Consider the following 18,319-nt stretch of genomic DNA (forward strand, 5'->3'; position numbering starts at 1 on the left):
TTCTTACTGGGGTTGTATAAGAGTTCTAGTTATTCTATATCCTTGATGATCTTTCTTAAAAATTTTAGCCATTTTAGTAGTTGTTTAGTAGTATCTCATTGTGCCCATTTTAGTTTGCATTCCCCTAATAATTAATGATACTGAGTATCTTTTTATATACTTACTGACCATTTACATATCTTTGATGAAATATCTATTTAAGTCTTTTATCCAATTTTTTATTGGGTTGTTTTACTGTCAAGTTGGAAGAGTCCTTTACTCTGGGAACAAGTCCTTTATCAGATAATGTGTCTTGCAAATATTCTTTGCCAGTCTAAGGTTTCTCTTTTTCTTATCTTTATGGTGTCTTTTGAAGAACTACAGTTTTAAATTTTGACAAAATCCAGTGTATCGATTTTTAATTTTTATGGTTCATGCTTTTTGCATTCTACGTAAGAAATATTTATCTAACTTAAGGTCATAAAGATTTTCTCCTGTTTTCTTTTAGGAGTTTCATAGTTTTAGCCCATACATTTAGGTCTATGATCTACTTTGAGTTAATTTTTGTATGTGGTGTGAGGTAAAGGTCTCGGTTCTTCGTGTTTTATTTTACATATTTTTCAAGCACCGTTTATTTAAAAGATAGATCATTTTTCTGGTAAATTCCCTTGGCACCTTTGATGAAGGTGAATTGACTGTACATGCAGGGGCCATTTCCAGACTGTTCTTTTCCATTGATCTGTACCGCTATCTTATACCAGTAGCACATTGTCTTAATAAATTCATAGCTTTTTGAAATTGAGTAGTGTGAGTCCTTGAGCTCTGGTTCTCTTTCTCAAAATTGTTGTGACTGTCCTAGGTCCTTTTCATTTCCCTGTAAATTTTAGAATCAGTTTGTCCATTTCCACAAAGAAAGCGCTCCAATCCCTTGACTATTCATATGATGAATAATAGTAATATGTTCACTAGTATCAGTCCTTCTTCACTGTTGTGGAATAAACCATTCCTGATCATTGTGATGTTTCTTTGTTTTGCAGTGTTTAATTTGGCATTTTTTATCTGTATTTATAAGTGAGATATTTGCTTTTATTTTGTTTCCCTTTTTTTAATGATGTCTTTACCTGTTTGGGTATTCAGTGTTATGTTAATTTTATAATATGAATTGTGAAGTAATCACTGTTTTCTGTTTCCCTAAAACAGTTATGTAGTAAGGCAATTAAATATTCCTTAGGAATTTGCAAAACTATTTCATTATTTTTTATGATTATAGTCTGTTCAAGTTTTCCCTTATTTTGTTTCTTGAACGGATTTCTGTTTTCCTAGGAAATCATCTATATTCAGTTTTTCAAATCTGTCATTATAGGGCTGGATATAGTGTCCCTTTAATGCTATTAAAAATCTCTTAGATTATTTGGAACAGCATTTTTAAAGTTCTAGATGATTAGGGTTTCATTTTTATTATGTTACTATGTTATGTCCAGAAAGTTACCCTATCCTATTGTTACTGTTTTGGAGTTTATTGAGGCATTTTTTTCCTTTTTGTTTTTTATTGTTGTTATTGTTTTTATTTGAGGCAATATTTAAGATTCGTTTTTGTAACCCATTCATGGATATTTGGCAGGGCACGCTGACTTTTTATTTTATGATAATGTTCAGATCCTCTATGTCTTTATTTTCAGTTTTCTTTTTATTTTCAGGGCAAGTTTATTCGGATCAACTTTGATGTAACTGGCTATATTGTTGGAGCCAACATTGAAACATGTATCCTTTTTAATAATAGTATAATCCAAAATAGAGAATTATTTCATCTTCCCACGGCCTCACGACAACCCTTTGTGATATCATTCCCATTATCAAGATGATAAAACTTAAGCCCAGAGAGATTGTGACTTGGTCAAGCTTTTTCAAGTACTGAATATTAACTCCAAAGTGGTGGGGTTTTTTCATTGTTTTTGTTTGTAACAGCAGGTCATAACCTCTTCACAAGGCTGGGGAAGCAGAGAGTCCACTGAGGTGAGATTACCTGTGCATCAACCCAGGAAATGTCTGTGTGGTGTAAGAACTTTTAAATGAATATTGTTGTTAGCCTGTTTCTTAGCATCTACTTCTCATATTCAAAGGTTTGGCATGTACCCACTGAAATAGCCTTGGAAAAGTACAGAGTTAAAGCAATTTCAGTTAGTGGTAAGCAGAGTAAAACTGGAGGAAAAAATGTCAAATACATAGAATAATTGTAAGAAATATCACATGCGTAGAATGGCCTTAAGAAATGATAGGTCTATACAGAATTATTTGAGTAAAGAGATAATAAACTAGAAATGATTCTGAATTGATAGTGTGCCAATTAGGAAAGCTGCAGATGATAATTCTCTGATACTTGTTAGAATAATCTCCAGTGATAAAAACACATTGTTTCTATCCCTCAGGTAAAGGATAAATCAAAATTTGCCTGTTAATTCACAACTGTATTTTATGTCTCTAAATACACTCAGAGCCAGAAAACACAAGAGACACTTGAAAATGACGGGAACAAATCTAGGGTTTCTTCATGTTGGTCAGCTATTCACATGAATGTATTTTTCACCTAGTGTGGAAGATGTGTTTGGGATAGTGTGATTTAAAATTTAGGCTGTTTGGCACTTGCAGAATTAATTCAGTTGGTGGCTCCAGGGAAGATTTGCTTCAAAAGTGGCAATCATCTTCCAAAGCAGTGAAACTGAGCGTCTGTGAGAGGCCAGTGTGACTGTCGACCCAGAGACACACCAGGAGCAGCAAGACTCAGTAAACAGAGAACCCAAACAGGTCTCAATATGCACTCCGAATACACAAGCAGGTGTGCAGCACTGTGGACACGGGAGCTGACTGGGGGTGAGCTGCTGCCCCAGGGGGAGCCCAGGCAGCAGGCTGTAAGTACTAGCAGCAGTGGGTGTCCAGAGCAGCGAAAGGAAGGCCGGTCGTTCACCTACCAGTAGTCATAGCTGTCTCAGGACATTATTTAGAACACTTATACGAGGTGATAGATGGCGAGTGGCCAGCACCACTTACAGGAGCCTTTCTATAAAGCAGGGCTCTCATGGGTAACACGGCGGTTAAGCATACATTTTGGAGCCCAACCAGGTTTTGATTCCTACCTCGACCATGTATGTATTAGCTTTGCTCTTTGAAGTAATTTCTTTATGCCTTGGTTTCCTTATTTGTAAAATTGTAATAATAATTCTGATGTAAGGCTTTTCCGAGGCTTAAACAACTCAAGTCCAGTTTGTATAGATTCCTACAGTTCCTTGTATAGTGCTGTGTTCTTTGAATATAATTCAAATTAGGAGTAGGGTAGGGTGGAGGGGGTGAGGGAAGCACGGAGCTTTAAAGCTCCCTCCCAGCTCAGTGAATCTAGTAGATAATGAGAAACACAAGTTGTGTGTATGTTCTTTTTTCACTTACAAAGTTTAACCATTTAGAATGGCCATTTGCAGGGTAGTTTATAGATATCAGAGAGAGAAAAGGTTTCACGAATTAAATTTGTATAGACATGGAAAGAGGGCCCCCTTTTCAATTTAATCCTTAACCGTCTTTGCTCAGACCTTCTGGAAAAATCTCGTGCTGTTCGTCAAGCAAAAGATGAGCGTACTTTTCACATCTTTTACCAGTTGTTATCTGGAGCAGGAGAGCACCTAAAGTGTAAGTTCCAAAGTTTTTTACTATTTTATGTTCATTTGAATATCTTTTTTAATATTAAACTTTTTGAAAGAGAGACATTTGGGGAAACAGTAGTTTCATACACACACATTGAAGTTCTAGCTGGTTTAATTGTGAGAGTAAAATTGAACTTCTATGCCATGGATTTAAGTGGCAGGTGTATGTGTGGTGATAATATTATTGCGTATCTTTTTATTTCTTTTTAAAAATACTTAAATTAGAAGACATGCATTTTTGTAAAGTTCTGTTTCAACATTTATCAATATAAAAGAAAAAATAAATTTACTAATAAAATTAAGTTGAAGAGATATTTTTATTCCTAGATTTACAACTGAATATATACGTATGCTTCCACTAGTCCTAGAGAGAACCTGTGGTGGATTTTCATTTTTCTTGTTGTGAATCACAAAGACTGGAAGCTTGGGATTGGGCAGGGTAAAATGCAGAATTCTGTTCTGGGTCAGAAGTTTGCTAGATCGAAAGTATATGAGGGAGAAAAGAAGGTGTACAACTTTCCAATTTCTTCTGAGTCTCAAATTCAATGCTTCTTCTCTATGATTTTTATATCTATTACCTAGATATCACAATTGATACGTGCACAGTAATACTTTTCTCATCGGAGATAAGCTTTTGCTAACCACAGAAATCTGTAATAGTATTGAACCTGGAAATTAATTAGAAAAAGACCTGCAAGGAAAAAAAAAAGCAAGTATAAATAGAACCAACAAGAGACTAAAAATTCAAGATTATGCAGTATGTGATACTGAAGAGAAGATAACCCTCAGGCTTTCAGACTGGTGATAGCTCTGTAATAGTAATGATCAAAAAATAAAATCAAAGTGTGAAAAGAAAAATACAGAAAAAGAAAGCAATCAGTACCCAGCAGAAGTTAAATGTGATGCAGGTTAGAATTAAGAGGTGGGAGTGATCAGCAGAAATTCTCTGCAGGAGAGTGTTACAAAGAAACCTGGGAGCACATGATAACATCTCTTATAGGGATAAATAGCCCTGTTTTGATCCCTCCTGAGAACATACTTCTACTCTCAGAGAACACATTTATCGAAAGAGTAAGTTAGGTTCTCTCTAACTCATGGGTCCTGAAGTACAAGTAGTCAATGGGGGTATCCATTATAATATTCTGCCATAATATTGTATGTTGCACATCACCCTCCAAAGCAAAAGTACCACTGAACAAACTGGCTTGGAGAAAGGGTTTCTCATCAGGGCATTGGCTGTGCTCAGGACTTGCCTGGTCCATATTCCACACCTTCTACATCTGGGTCTTCAATTGAAGTCCATGTAGACTTGTATTGACTCTGTAGTGTTTGCTATAAGATAGGAATATACCATATGGGTTTAAAAGCTTTCCCCCCGAAAGATGGCTAAAATATTTAAATCTGAAAACAATAAGGTTTGGTTCTCTGGAAAAGTTACATCATTTCCTCACTATCCAATTTCAAAGATATCACATAAGCCACTGTGCCAAAAACTCCATGTGAGATTTTTGCAGTTTACATCATAGCTTTCCTTGCTTGATACAGACGACAGAAAACTGTATATGTTTGTGTATTTAACATGACTATATAAAGAAAAAAAACGCGTGGAGGTAAAAAGTGTGTGGTGGTAATGGATTGAGGGGTGAGCCATTGTTCTCCTGGGATGTCAGTCCAGTCTGAACGTGGTGTGCTTCAGTCTGTTGATGAATGTTCATTAAATTGTATTTCATTCTATTTTCTTTTAGCTGATTTGCTCCTTGAAGGATTTAATAACTACAGATTTCTCTCCAATGGCTATATTCCCATTCCGGGACAGCAAGACAAAGATAACTTTCAGGAGACAATGGAAGCAATGCATATAATGGGCTTCTCTCATGAAGAGATTCTGTGTATGTGGGATTTCTCTAAGATTCTGATTCTCATTTAAATAAGACCTAAACTGGGGGTAAATAACCTAAACTAGAAAACGATTGAGAAACTAATGCGAACTGCCTGTGATTTTTATGAAATCCTGAGATTGTATCTTACTGGAAAGTTTTGTACAGCTAATTTTTAGCACAAAATAAATTAGAATATGTCTCTCCTACATTTTGATTCAATATTTTTATTAATTTTTTTTCTTTTTATATCGATACAAAGCAATGCTTAAAGTAGTATCTTCAGTGCTTCAGTTTGGAAATATTTCTTTCAAAAAGGAGCGAAACACTGATCAAGCTTCCATGCCGGAAAATACAGGTAAACTGACGAATGCTGATTTTATTTCTTATACTTGGTTTGTTGTGTTCTCCAAGAACGCATTTCAGTGCAAACATAAAAAGGACTCGAGAAGCATTAACACGAGACTCTCAAGAACAGAGTGGCAGCCCTACGTGCCTCCACGAGGGCCAATCTGATTTAATAAATGAGGGAAGAGGGTGCCTGTGGGGCAGAAAGTGGCACTGGAGATCCCATAGCACTGGGCAGCAGGAGGAGGGAGGCAAGCTGCGGAGACCACACCGCTGATCTGAAAGGAAGTGGCAGCTGCTGACTTGTAGCCAGTTTTTACCTGCCCAGGAATGTAGGCCCAGACTATGTCTTTCATGGCCTTGACACTTTTAAAGAATAGTGGGCAGTTGTTTCAGAAAATGTCCCTCAGTTTGGGTTTGTTTGATGTTTCCTCCTGATTAAATTCAGGTTATGCATTTTTGGTAATATCAGGTGATGTCGCGTCCTGTTGGTACATTGTATCAGGAGGCTTTTTGTGTCCATCTGTCTCATTATTGGTGATGTTCACTTTGACCACTTGCTTAAGGTAGTGTTTACCAGGTTTCTCCACAAACAGGAATGAGATTACTGTTTCCCCTTTGTAATAAGTATTTGAGGAGGTAGAGAAGGAGGGAGACACTTGAACGAAATAAATCTTGTTTCTCACTAGACTCTTTGACCTACTAGTTTTAGCATCCATTGATGATTCTTATCTGAAACAAGTATTGCTTGTGGTGTCTCAAGTGGTGATTTTCCGTCTACATCATATTTTTGTATTTATTCCCTGGAATTCTACTGTAAAGAAGAGCTTTCACTTTTTCATTCATTCAGTTATTTATTTATATCTGTATAGACACACATGGATAATTCTATGGGTTTATAATCCATACTATCATTTATTTTTGTCCTTGATTTGGCCATTAGGAGTTGGAGCACCTTCAGGTTAGCTCCTAGGTTATTTTGACATGTTCCCTCTTCCCACCCCCCGCCTTAAGCAATTTCTTTATAGCACAACAAAATGTACCAGGTTCATTTTGTATTTTCATGGCCCTAGAATTGGCCATTTCTCTACAGTTTCTTGATATTGAAGAATGATATTTAGCTACCAATATCTGGGTGCTGGTTGTGCTCAGTGGTACTAGGGTCTCATTGTTTCTAAGTCCTCTCAGAGGACAAAGCAAGGAGAGACACACACACACACACAAACACACCTGTTTGTTCCTATCTACCTCTATCCTTTCCCTTCCTCCATTCTTTCTGCCCTGTTTCCACCCACCCCCCTGTCAGAAATCAATCTCGTTCGTTTCTTATCTGTTCTTTGAACTGCACTTTTGAGCCTTGCTGTAAGTGTTTAGCCAGCCAAGGTGCCAGCTCTCCATAAGAGGAATGAGTTTTGATATGTTTGTTTAAACATTTAGCCACATTTCTTTATAATAACATCATAAAGCCAAAGTTGTACTTGCCCAGATGACCAGTAAATTTTGTATTTCCTAGTTTTTAATTAATGATTGTGATTCATTTTACTTCTGGAACTTTTTTTTACTAAGCCTGGTCCGTTGAAGTAGATAGTCTCAGGAAGAAGAGTAAGACCCAGAAAGAAGAACGTGTATCATGCAGAGAGATGTGTGCCTCAACATTTTAATGGCCAAAAGGGGAGCTACCTTAAAATATTCAATAGAATGAAGTAAACCAAGATATAACCACACTGTGAAGTATATTTTTAGCTGCTAAAATGATATTTATCATGATACAAACCAAAGGCTGTGGGCGATATGCCTTTTGTACTTCTTTGTATTTTTTAACTTCCCATCTAATACATATACACATGCATTCGTGCATTAACTAATAGGAGCCAGGATCTAGCGGTCAGGGCAGAGCAGTTGGGAAAAGCCAGTGAGAAGAGTGTCAAAGCAAAGGAAGTGCTCTCTGAGGCACAGCCTACCCGCCCAGATAAGCCTCCTGATCGGTTGCCAACAATTAGCCTGGATCAGGGTGGTAGGATAAGAACTTAGGTAGGTTATACTTCTAATATAACTCAAAATGTGCTTACCCTTAGAGAATTTTATTGTTATTTTAACAATTCAAAATTAATTCTAATAAGTTGTACACTTCTTGGACCTTGGCGATATTAGTGAACTTTTGGTGAAGTAGGTGCCCTAATGCCGATGAGAATCAAGAGTAACAAAAGTAGCAGCTATTTATTGAGTGCTTCATGTTAGCCACGTAATCAAATAATGACTTTTTCAAAACTTAGATTTCTTGCCTACTAAAATATGATTAAGATCATTACATGAGCACAACCAGTTATCTATGGTACAAGATAATTGAAAATACCATTTTTCTCATTCTTTGTGTTATCCACGGGTTCTAAGACTCAGTAACTTGCCTTCAACTACCCAGAATAAGTAATTTCTGGCTAACCATCTCTTATAGCCTAAGGATGAGTGTTGTTAATTTGAAAGGATGAAGGTATTTTTCATCAGACCTGAAACTTGTCTAACTTTAAGATTCTTTAGTTAGTTTATTTCTTAATACAAGTTAATGATTACCAGGGTTTTTCAAGTGTTTGTTGAGTATATTATGACTAGATCATAAATAGGAGTCTAGTATTTAGGAGACTTTTTACACTCTAGTTGCACAGAAGCTCTGCCATCTTCTTGGGATGAATGTGATGGAGTTTACTCGAGCTATCCTTACCCCGCGGATCAAGGTCGGCCGAGACTACGTGCAGAAAGCCCAGACCAAAGAACAAGTACGTTTTTCGTTAATTACGCATTTGTTTGAATGATAAACCGTGGTCAGAAGACCTGATTGGCATGTAATTCACCGAATCAATTAAAGCTCTGTGATAAGGATGTTTCTTGGTACTAATTGCGTTTTTTTTTTCTCTTAATACATTTTTTTCTTTTTTAGAAAAATTTTAAAGGTGCCTTTTTAAAAAAAAGGAAATTTGAAATACCACCTTGAGTTTTCCCGAGGGAGATAGATTATCCAGAAGGACAGAGCTGTGTTCTTCGGGAGCCTGCCCAGCAGTGGGGCACGCTCGCGCTGCTCCCTTATCCCTGTGTGGGTGGCCCAGCCACAAGAATATAGGAGTCAGATCCACCCGTTTCATGGTGGACTCCCTTCAGACTCGGAACAGATATGCTATACAGAACCCCAGGAGCATAGGGAGGGGTTTATTTTTACCGGGCATCTTCACCCTTCCTCTAAATCAGTTATCTTCAGTTTACATTTAGTTGTACTAACATCCTCTGTTGATGTGTAAAATTGAGATGGGATTAAGCAGTAAATGCTATTTCTGGTTTCTTGAGCACTGTAGAACATTAAACTCCATATAACAGCTATTAATGCTTTGTTGAGATCATTTCCAGAATAAAAGGTTGGTGTTGTGTAATTATAGGCAGATTTTGCAGTAGAAGCGTTGGCAAAAGCTACCTATGAACGTCTATTTCGTTGGCTCGTTCACCGAATCAATAAAGCTCTGGATAGGACCAAACGTCAGGGAGCATCTTTTATTGGAATCCTGGATATCGCTGGATTTGAAATTTTTGAGGTACGTCTCTCTCCCTTCTGCTCTTCCTTCCTTCTGCTTATTTTAACAAATGTTAATTAAGGCTCACTATGTACATTGACTGTGCTGTGCCAGGCACCAGAGATATAATGGTAGATAAGCAGGTACAGTCCGTGGTATTCTAGTAGAGAGTCAAACAATAAATGACAACCACTAAATTCTCAGATTTGTGAATAATGAAGTGAAAGGTGTGCTGTGCTAGAAAGAAGTGGGAGGCCATCTTTAGACAGGTGAGCCATGGAGCGTGTCGCTGCAGTGGTAACAGCATACCTGAAAGATGAGAAGTCCCTAGCCTCAGTAAGTTTTCCAGGCAGTGGTGCTGGATGAGAGAGAATTGTCAAATGTTAGAAATTGCTAGAAAGCCAGTGTGACTAGACGTAGCCAACCAAAGGGAGAGAGTAGCTGGAGACTGGAGTGTGGTATAGGGCAAAGAAGTAGGAAGACCGTTGAGGCCATTGGCCATTGTAGTGGACCAGGAGCCAGAATGATGGTGGCTGGTTTAGGAGTCACGAGTAGCAGTGTGAGATGGAGAAATGAGGAGACATAATGATCTCTGTTCTGAACATCAAACCATAAGAGTTGATGATAGATTTCAATATATTTTATTACTGATCTGACTAGATTTTTCCAAACACTTATTTACCATCAATCCATCAAAGGTTTGTAGTTATACACCTGCAAAAAAGTTAATAAAATGTTGGTCTCCTAAATATTTATCTTTATCTCTCCTTTGACAGGCTGACTATATAGTAAGGCGCAAATACTTCTTGGGATCAGTGTGCTACTTTGTCCACTATTGGATATTGAATTGTCTTGTTTTAAAATGAACTCCTTTAAAATTATAAGTCTATCCTAATAAAATCTGAACTGTTACTGGTATAAGCAGTTTCATAGGCTGAACTGCCACTACCACAATGAGAATTTGCTTTAATACGTATTGATTTGTAAGTAACTTTAAAATCATGAAAGGTGGCTAGGAAAATGGGCACAGTTCACAGAGGAGGAAACAAAAATGTCCGTAACTTAAAACTACATTTTTAAAAATCTGTCGCCTTCCTATATAGAAATAATCAGAAAATATAATGAAAGAAAAGATCCCTATTTCCAACTGTACAAGAACAGTTGAAATACCTAAGAATAAATTTAAGAAGAAATGAGCAAGATTTAGTTGAAGACAATTTTACAGTACTACTTAACAGAAAAATGTGTGTTGATGCTAAAAATGCAAGGCTGTTTATTGATCATTATTTGTCATGGAAAAGAATGGAAAAAGCCTAAATACCCATCATTAGGAGATTGGTTCAGTTAACTTCAGTATATCCATACAGTAGAGTATTATGCACCCATTATAAACCATCAGGCAGCTATATTTACTAATTTGGAAAGATTCCAAATATGCTAAGTTAAAATAAAAGAAAGTAATACACATTTATGAGTGCATAGAATATTTCTGGAAGGATCACAAGAAATAAGTGATAGTGGTTGACGGGAGGGAATCAGAGTGAGACTCAGTGCAATTCTTTGTACATTTTTAACTTTATACCATGCATTACCAATTTAAAAATTGGTTATTTTAAAATATAGTTGGTAGCTTAAATATGGAAGAAAAATAAAGATTTTTTTAAAAAAAATACCATCACACATAGTAGCCCAGGGTAAACAGAGAATAAGATTTCATAATCCTAAGGCAGAGCAAAACCATTTACATATATATGAATAAGCACAGTCGAGCAGCCTGCAAATGTTTATGTGGTTTACTAGAAATACCATGTTGAGCAAGCAAACACTGACCCTCCCTTCCTAGCATAACCTGATTCTAAAATAGTGAGTATCACATCTTCATGGGGGTGGAAGACTGGAATGGCTTTTCAGACTATAAATCTATTCCTTGGAGATTGATTACACCTGCCCTAATTGAAGATCGCTTTTTACAATGAAAGAGGTTATTTATGGGCACGAGCTTTCCTCGTGAACAGGGTGGAGGCAGAAAAAAGGTTGAGTACTTCTAATGTAGAAGGTGATTGCTTTAAGAATATTATACGTATTAATTGAAACATTCATTCATCAACAGCACAATAGAAAAAATGGGCAGAGTTCACAGAAAAGGAAACAGAAATGTCTGTAACTTAAGAAAAGATGCTCAAATTCACTTCATGAGAGCTATGCAGTATCCCTTTTGATATTGGCAGAGGTCAAATAGTTGGTAAGAGAAGGGAATGCTTAGCACAGCAGCTTGGAGCCTCACGTTTGTTGAGTGCATTTTGTTTGTCAGGCCTAAGTGGGATCTCAACAACCACCCTGTGAAGTACAGATTATTTATCACTGGAGCCATAGCCTAAGCAAAGAATAGAATGGGACAGTACCACATCCATCCTCTGGATGCCTCAAGGCTTAGAGTTGTGCTTGCTTCACCTTGCCCGTGGCCTTCCCAAGTCTCTTGTGTTTTTCATTTTCTCACTTTCTTTTTCATGTATTTCTGATTTCTATTCATTAACCACAATACGAATTATTTTATTTGTAGATCATTCAGTTAGCATACTGGGTCTATTATTTTCTCATTTTAGCTGCTCAGTAATGTGATGTGGCCAAATACCGTATGTAGTGTGTGTATGTGTGTATGCGTGCACGTGCATCGGAGAGATTGAAAGAGACTCCCTCAGTTTAGTCTCTGTCATTATTAGATAGAATCAATGTAGTTGATACCTAATTAATAATTCTTAATGAATTTTTTGATAAGTGGATGACTGATTATTCCTGTGTTTCCTCCCCCTCCCCATGTTTGGAAAATCGTTCTTCCAACATTTGTAGCTGAACTCCTTTGAACAACTTTGTATCAACTACACCAATGAGAAGCTGCAGCAGCTGTTCAACCATACCATGTTTATCCTGGAGCAGGAGGAATACCAGCGCGAAGGCATCGAGTGGAACTTCATCGATTTTGGATTAGATCTGCAGCCATGCATTGACCTGATAGAAAGACCCGTAAGAGTATTTACTTGCTATTTGGCTTTCAGCTCATATGCAAGCGGTGCCTTGAGTTTTTTCTTGGCATAATCTGAGACAAATTATCCTGTCTAATCAGTGTTCATTTTCTAATCTAAATTTTCTAGGAAGGTGATACTTTGATAAAATACCTATTTAAAAAGTAAGTAGCATGCCAGGAAGACCCTCCTTTGGCTCTCCTTTCTTACAGCCGTATTCCTGTCCTGGCATGTGTGAATACGTTGGCTAAGGGTCCCTGGTTCCTCACAGACTGCAGACACCGGTGGCAGTCACATTCACTTTCAACCCTCAGCACCTGTCAAAGGGTGTAGGGCTCCACCTGGCTAACTTCCTGGGCAATACAGGGACACTTCATTTAGCCAAAATTCAATCAGGTCATGTGAATCCATTTTTCAGATACTAACACTTAGCCTTCTAAGTACAAAGATGTTTTTACTTTGCCGGATTATTTATTTATTTATTTATTTAAAAAACTTTTTTTTGAGGTTGATGGGTTTTCAGGCAGATATATTTTTATAGCAATCTTAGCAAATATCAGATTTTTTTTTTTTTTTTGGTTCAGTGTTATGTAGAGATACATGGAACTATGTATAACTCATTCACTTAGGAAACTCAACTCCATATGACCTCAAACAAATATTGATGATTTGGCTATGTATTCCCTGTCAGTTAGCTTTTGCTCAACAAGATAGTAGCTTTGCTTATTTTATTTTGCTGACTACCAGAATATAGGAAAACTAAAGCATAATTAAGCATGTCATTACGTAAAGTTCTAATGCTAGTTCAGTAGGTATGTTTTTACAACAGCTCCGAGGTGTGTCTTGTGAGGTGCACTAGGCTTTGAAGCAGTGCTTTTTCGTGCTGCTGGGTCTCTGTTGGCTGCCTGTGCTCACCGTGTTTGAAGGGGTTGGAGGGCTGGTACCTACAGCCTAGATGTTACAGTACCTGTAGTCAGAACTGGGGAGAGGAAGAGCCTAGAAGACATTCGCCCGTGAGTGATGTAGTTATAGCACATTAAAAATTTGGAATTAAGGGAAGTAACACAATTTTCATTTGGCTCACGTATGGGAGATCATTTTACCTTTCAGGGCACTGTATCTGCTTGTTTAGAGCAGAACTCTAAAAGCACCTGTAATTGGAAGGAATCTGCTTCCGGGTACCTTACAGCATTATTGAGAAATAACGTGCAAGGTTCCCCAGTAGTAACAGCCAGTGAACTCTCATGTTCACGCCCACACCCATGTGAATATGTGTCCTTGCTGCTTTATTGCCCCAAAGAGTTGTTTGGGAATTTATATAAATAAGGGAATAGAATATTTCATATAAGTATTATTGATGACCATATGGTTTGTTGTTTGGGGTGCACATTTATATGTATCTGACACTGGAAGTCCTATGTTTTAAGAAAGTATTGACTGTGTATCTGCACTTATAGTTTAGGGTGGAAGTGAAGCCATCATAAGAGTTGCTAAATCAAGTCCTTGTCTGCAGGAAACATTGTGCTAAAACTCTTCCGAAGGGAAAATTATCTTTCCTATTTTTAAAAAGTATTTTTAGACGGTTTTAAAATCTGATGGTTTTGTGACCTTCAAATGACTCTTAGGAATATACATTCTTCTTAATGTTACTCAATTGTATTTCTTTTGCTTTTTTCCTCTAGGACAAAATACTTTGTATGCCATTTTTCTTCACTCTTACAGGATGCTTTTATTCTCAAAGTGAGAGTGGTAGGGGAAAGTAAACATTTCAACCTTAATGATTAGCTCACAGCAAAAATAGGTGAGGCAGAAAGAGTTTGATGGTCACATTTGTAGTATTTTGTTGGATTTCAGTTGTTTTGTTGGATTAGCAAAAGATCAAGGCAGCAAGAATGTATTAAACCCTCAATGACAGCCTGGAAATACAAAGATAGGGGGTGCCGTAGGGATGTGAGGAGTAGATAGCCTGGCCCTGGTCCTTGGGGACCTGATCTTGAAGCCAGAGAACAGAACAAAACATGGTCGTTAGTTCATTGGCTACATGGCTCCGGGGCTAAGTGATGCTCTGAATTTAGAGAAGGTAAAGTTCACAGTTGGCTGACAGTGTCACAGGAGGTTTCCCAGTGTGGATGTCGTGAAGGGAGTAGGAGAGCATTCCAGAGCTACATTCCAGAAATTAGCAGGTGAGCAATACGTTGATAGTGGTATTTTAGGAAAATTCTTCAGTCAGGGTGTTCAGAAAACATTGGAATGGAGAGGCTCTCCAGATATGGCTACATACTGAAGGGACTGAGCAGAATGAATTCTTTCCTTTTTCCTCACCCCTTCCCTGCTCCCTCCTTCCATCCTTTTCTCCCTCCTTTCTTCACTTCTTCCTTCCTATACTTCTTGTTCTTCCCAAAAAACCTTTAGAATATAACCTTTTATTCCTTGCCTGAGTGGTCCCAATTTAAAAGAGAGAGAACTCAGAAAGGGGAAGGAGGGAATTCAAGATTTAATGCTGCCTCACTCGTTACCTCAGCTGTGCTTTAGGATTACTTGATTCTACTTACCCATAGAAACATCAAGTCTGATTTTTAAAAAACACAAATTTTTGAAAACCTTGTAAGAGTTTATAATAGTAGGAAATTCAGCTAGACCATGTAGAATGATGTGGGATAATGATTCGTGGATGGTCCTTTCAAAATGGCGAGTGAGAACATTTTCCAGAAGGAAAATACCTAAAAAGCTACCCTGTGGTGGCACCTTCCTGTCCTGTGCCAGTCTTAACCTCATCTCTCACAGACCGTGCCCCTGCCCAGCTTGGGAGGAGTGGCAGTAGGTGGCTCCTGAGCTCAGAAAGCTGCTTACAAAACCCCTCATACTGCTTCTGGACTTAGACAGAAACATAATCTCCCAAACTTACAGCACTTTAAGAAATCCCCAATTAAAAGGAGAAGTGTTAGCAGAGAACTGGACATTGAAGGATGAAGTAAGAAAAATAAAAAAGAGACACAATAATGGATATTCATAATTATGCTGTCACTGAGTCATTTAGAAAAGTCATTTAGAAAAGATTAAATTATATTTGAGACCATATTTCAGAATTTAGAAAAATTTCCCTTAAAGGGAATTAAAAATGTAAAAATTATGGTAGAAAGATGGACGTTTTGCTTATCTTCATACTGATACGGAATTTCATTTCTCGGAGTTGTGAGGTGAACGGGGCATGTTGAGTTATCTGCCACTCTGAACCTTTGTTTCTCTAGGATTTCCTATTTCTAGCTGTCTTTGATTATAGTCTTTCAGCTGCTTTGAAACCCTGCAAGTTCTCCTAGGTAAAGGACCCACAAACTAGAAAGCCATGGAGGAAGGGTCTCAGTACTGGGGCTCACTGCACTAGTTGTCCTCAGCTTCTACCTGCTGGCATCCTGTTTCACCACCACCTTCGTCTGACCATACTCTTACATTATTTCATTTATATTTAACTACAACCTCTAGTTACTTTGTAAGCAGTATTGGTATAGAGCCTTCTCTCCCAGTAAATATTAAAGCCTTGTGAGTTAAAGAAAACTGATCCTAGAGATTTATTCAAAAAGCTGATACACCTTAGAATCAGTACAAATCTTGTATCACAAATTTGCCATATTTTCAGCATGGCGATGAATAATGACCCAGAAACACTATAAAATAGGCCATCGCTGTGTATATGTTTTATTTAGCTTTCTCGTGTTCCCTACTTTCTCCAAAAAGGAAGTCATTCCACTGACTTTTGAGCTTCCAGAGAATGGCAAGCTCTAGGCATTTTTTTAAATTGAGACATAATTCACATACCCTAAAGTTCACACTTTTAAAGTATACAGTTCAGTAGTTTTCAGTATATTCACGAAATTGTGCAACCATTACCACTGTCTAATGCCACAACATTTTCATCATCCCAGGAAAAAACTTCGTATCCATTAGCAGGCGTTCTCTATTCCTCTCCCCTAGTCCCTGGTGACGCTAATCTACTTTATGTCTCGAGGCTTTTTTTAGTAACTAGTTGAGTGAAATAAAAAATAGGCTTTCAAATGTTTATTGAAACAAATACATAAAGTAATTGATAAATTATTTCATCGCCTTCCATATATCCTACTTAATAATAGTTTTAAGTGTTTCACCAAGTATGAAGCAGTACAGACAATTTTATTTACTCGTCACTTAAACAGAAACTTAAATTGATTAGGATATAAAATGTCTGAAGCATTCCATCTAGCGGAGGTTTTTAATAATTTACGCATCCAGTCACTGAATATAAATAATCAGTTTCATCTCTCCACCTCCTAGTTCCTTTGTGGTGTCTTTTACTTGCTGTTTTTTGGGGGCCATCTGCTTGGAATTAGTTTACCTACAAATTACATATACGTGAGCTTAAGAGATAAGTTACACCCCTTGTCTCACCAGTACTTATTTAGCAGTTCGAGAGCTCAGTGTTTGAATTATAGATACGGTTTGGCCATTACCTTTGATCCTAGCAATTTGGTTGCCTTAGACCTTCATAAAACTCGAAGTGTTTCGTAAGTTAAACTGCCAAACCCAGTGAGGGAAAAAATCCTGGTATTTAAAGTGACGTGGAAAACTTGTCAGTTCTTACTGCCTCTCGTTATCAGGCTAACCCTCCCGGTGTACTGGCCCTTTTGGATGAAGAGTGCTGGTTCCCTAAAGCCACGGATAAAACCTTTGTTGAAAAGCTAGTTCAAGAGCAAGGTTCCCACTCCAAGTTTCAGAAGCCACGGCAACTGAAAGACAAAGCTGACTTTTGCATTATACATTATGCAGGAAAGGTAAGAGTTGAGGAACTTGATTTCCAAAAATACTGTGAAATTTTGCTGCATTCGATGAAGCTGGTAACAAAGGTGCTGATAAACATTTGTAAATCCTTGAGTACAGTATACACTACAAATGCATTGCCTTTGAGAAAACCCACTTTTTGGATTGTTTTGTGAACATTTTGGTTAAGGCCTAAAATGTTTCTTGTTTTGTGTTTGTTTTTCCATCTCACCACATCTGGCTCTGGTCTGGGCCAGGTGGACTATAAGGCAGACGAGTGGCTGATGAAAAACATGGACCCTCTGAACGACAATGTGGCCACACTCCTGCACCAGTCATCGGACAGATTTGTTGCAGAGCTTTGGAAGGATGGTAAGATTGTGCTGACGTTTTTAATTAAGCTTGGCCAGAATTGTTTACAATTAAGACTTAGATATGTGTATATGTATTTTACTTTAAAACCCTTTCCCTAGAGCAGGGCTGCCGTTATATCGGAATTTACCCACTTAAAGAATACTTGGATAACGAGACATCTGCCTTCTTGCTCAGATGCTATGGGGAATATGGAGACATTCTAGGCCCAAAGCCATAAAGAGCTATACATGTCTCAGGCCACCCTGGTCCCAGTTAGGTTGTAATCCAAGGGTATTGAGGCACAAAACCCGAGAAGCCCTGTGCATTTTCTCTGGGTTGCACACAGGTCAGCTGAGTTGCATCCTCAGTCACTTCCAGCCTTTCTCACACACACATAAAGTGGCTGATGTGCACACTCTGCATGTGTATCAGTTGTTTTTATCCCCATCAGTCCGCCTAGTTCTTTTGTTTTCATGAACCTTGAGTAAAGATTTTGGAGATTTTGTCATAGACTGGAAGGTTTTACTAGGACCAGAAAAACAAAATCTCTGTGTGTGTGTGCATAGTGGGAACCAGCATCTTCTAGAGCTTCGCTCTCACTGCTGCATTTCATCCTGGTTGTAGCCGCCCTCTGTGCGTGGCCTCAGGTCATGCAGGACCTTAGCCTCGATCTGACCCTTGCTAGGCCTTGACCCTGAGGCCAGGCTGAA

General features: G+C 37.9%; 1 protein-coding gene across 1 annotated transcript in view; it reads left to right on the top strand.

The window, feature by feature from the left end:
* Window positions 1–18,319, top strand: part of MYH10 (myosin heavy chain 10) — a 127,016-nt gene that overhangs the window by 57,686 nt on the left and 51,011 nt on the right. Inside the window, 9 exon segments of the mRNA XM_033089348.1 lie at window positions 1,677–1,740; window positions 3,556–3,654; window positions 5,414–5,557; window positions 5,808–5,903; window positions 8,546–8,664; window positions 9,316–9,468; window positions 12,295–12,468; window positions 17,096–17,269; window positions 17,513–17,627. Coding sequence (XP_032945239.1) covers window positions 1,677–1,740; window positions 3,556–3,654; window positions 5,414–5,557; window positions 5,808–5,903; window positions 8,546–8,664; window positions 9,316–9,468; window positions 12,295–12,468; window positions 17,096–17,269; window positions 17,513–17,627 — 1,138 coding nt within the window.

Source organism: Rhinolophus ferrumequinum, chromosome 21, assembly GCF_004115265.2.
Source record: "Rhinolophus ferrumequinum isolate MPI-CBG mRhiFer1 chromosome 21, mRhiFer1_v1.p, whole genome shotgun sequence".
NCBI classification, from domain to species: domain Eukaryota; kingdom Metazoa; phylum Chordata; class Mammalia; order Chiroptera; family Rhinolophidae; genus Rhinolophus; species Rhinolophus ferrumequinum.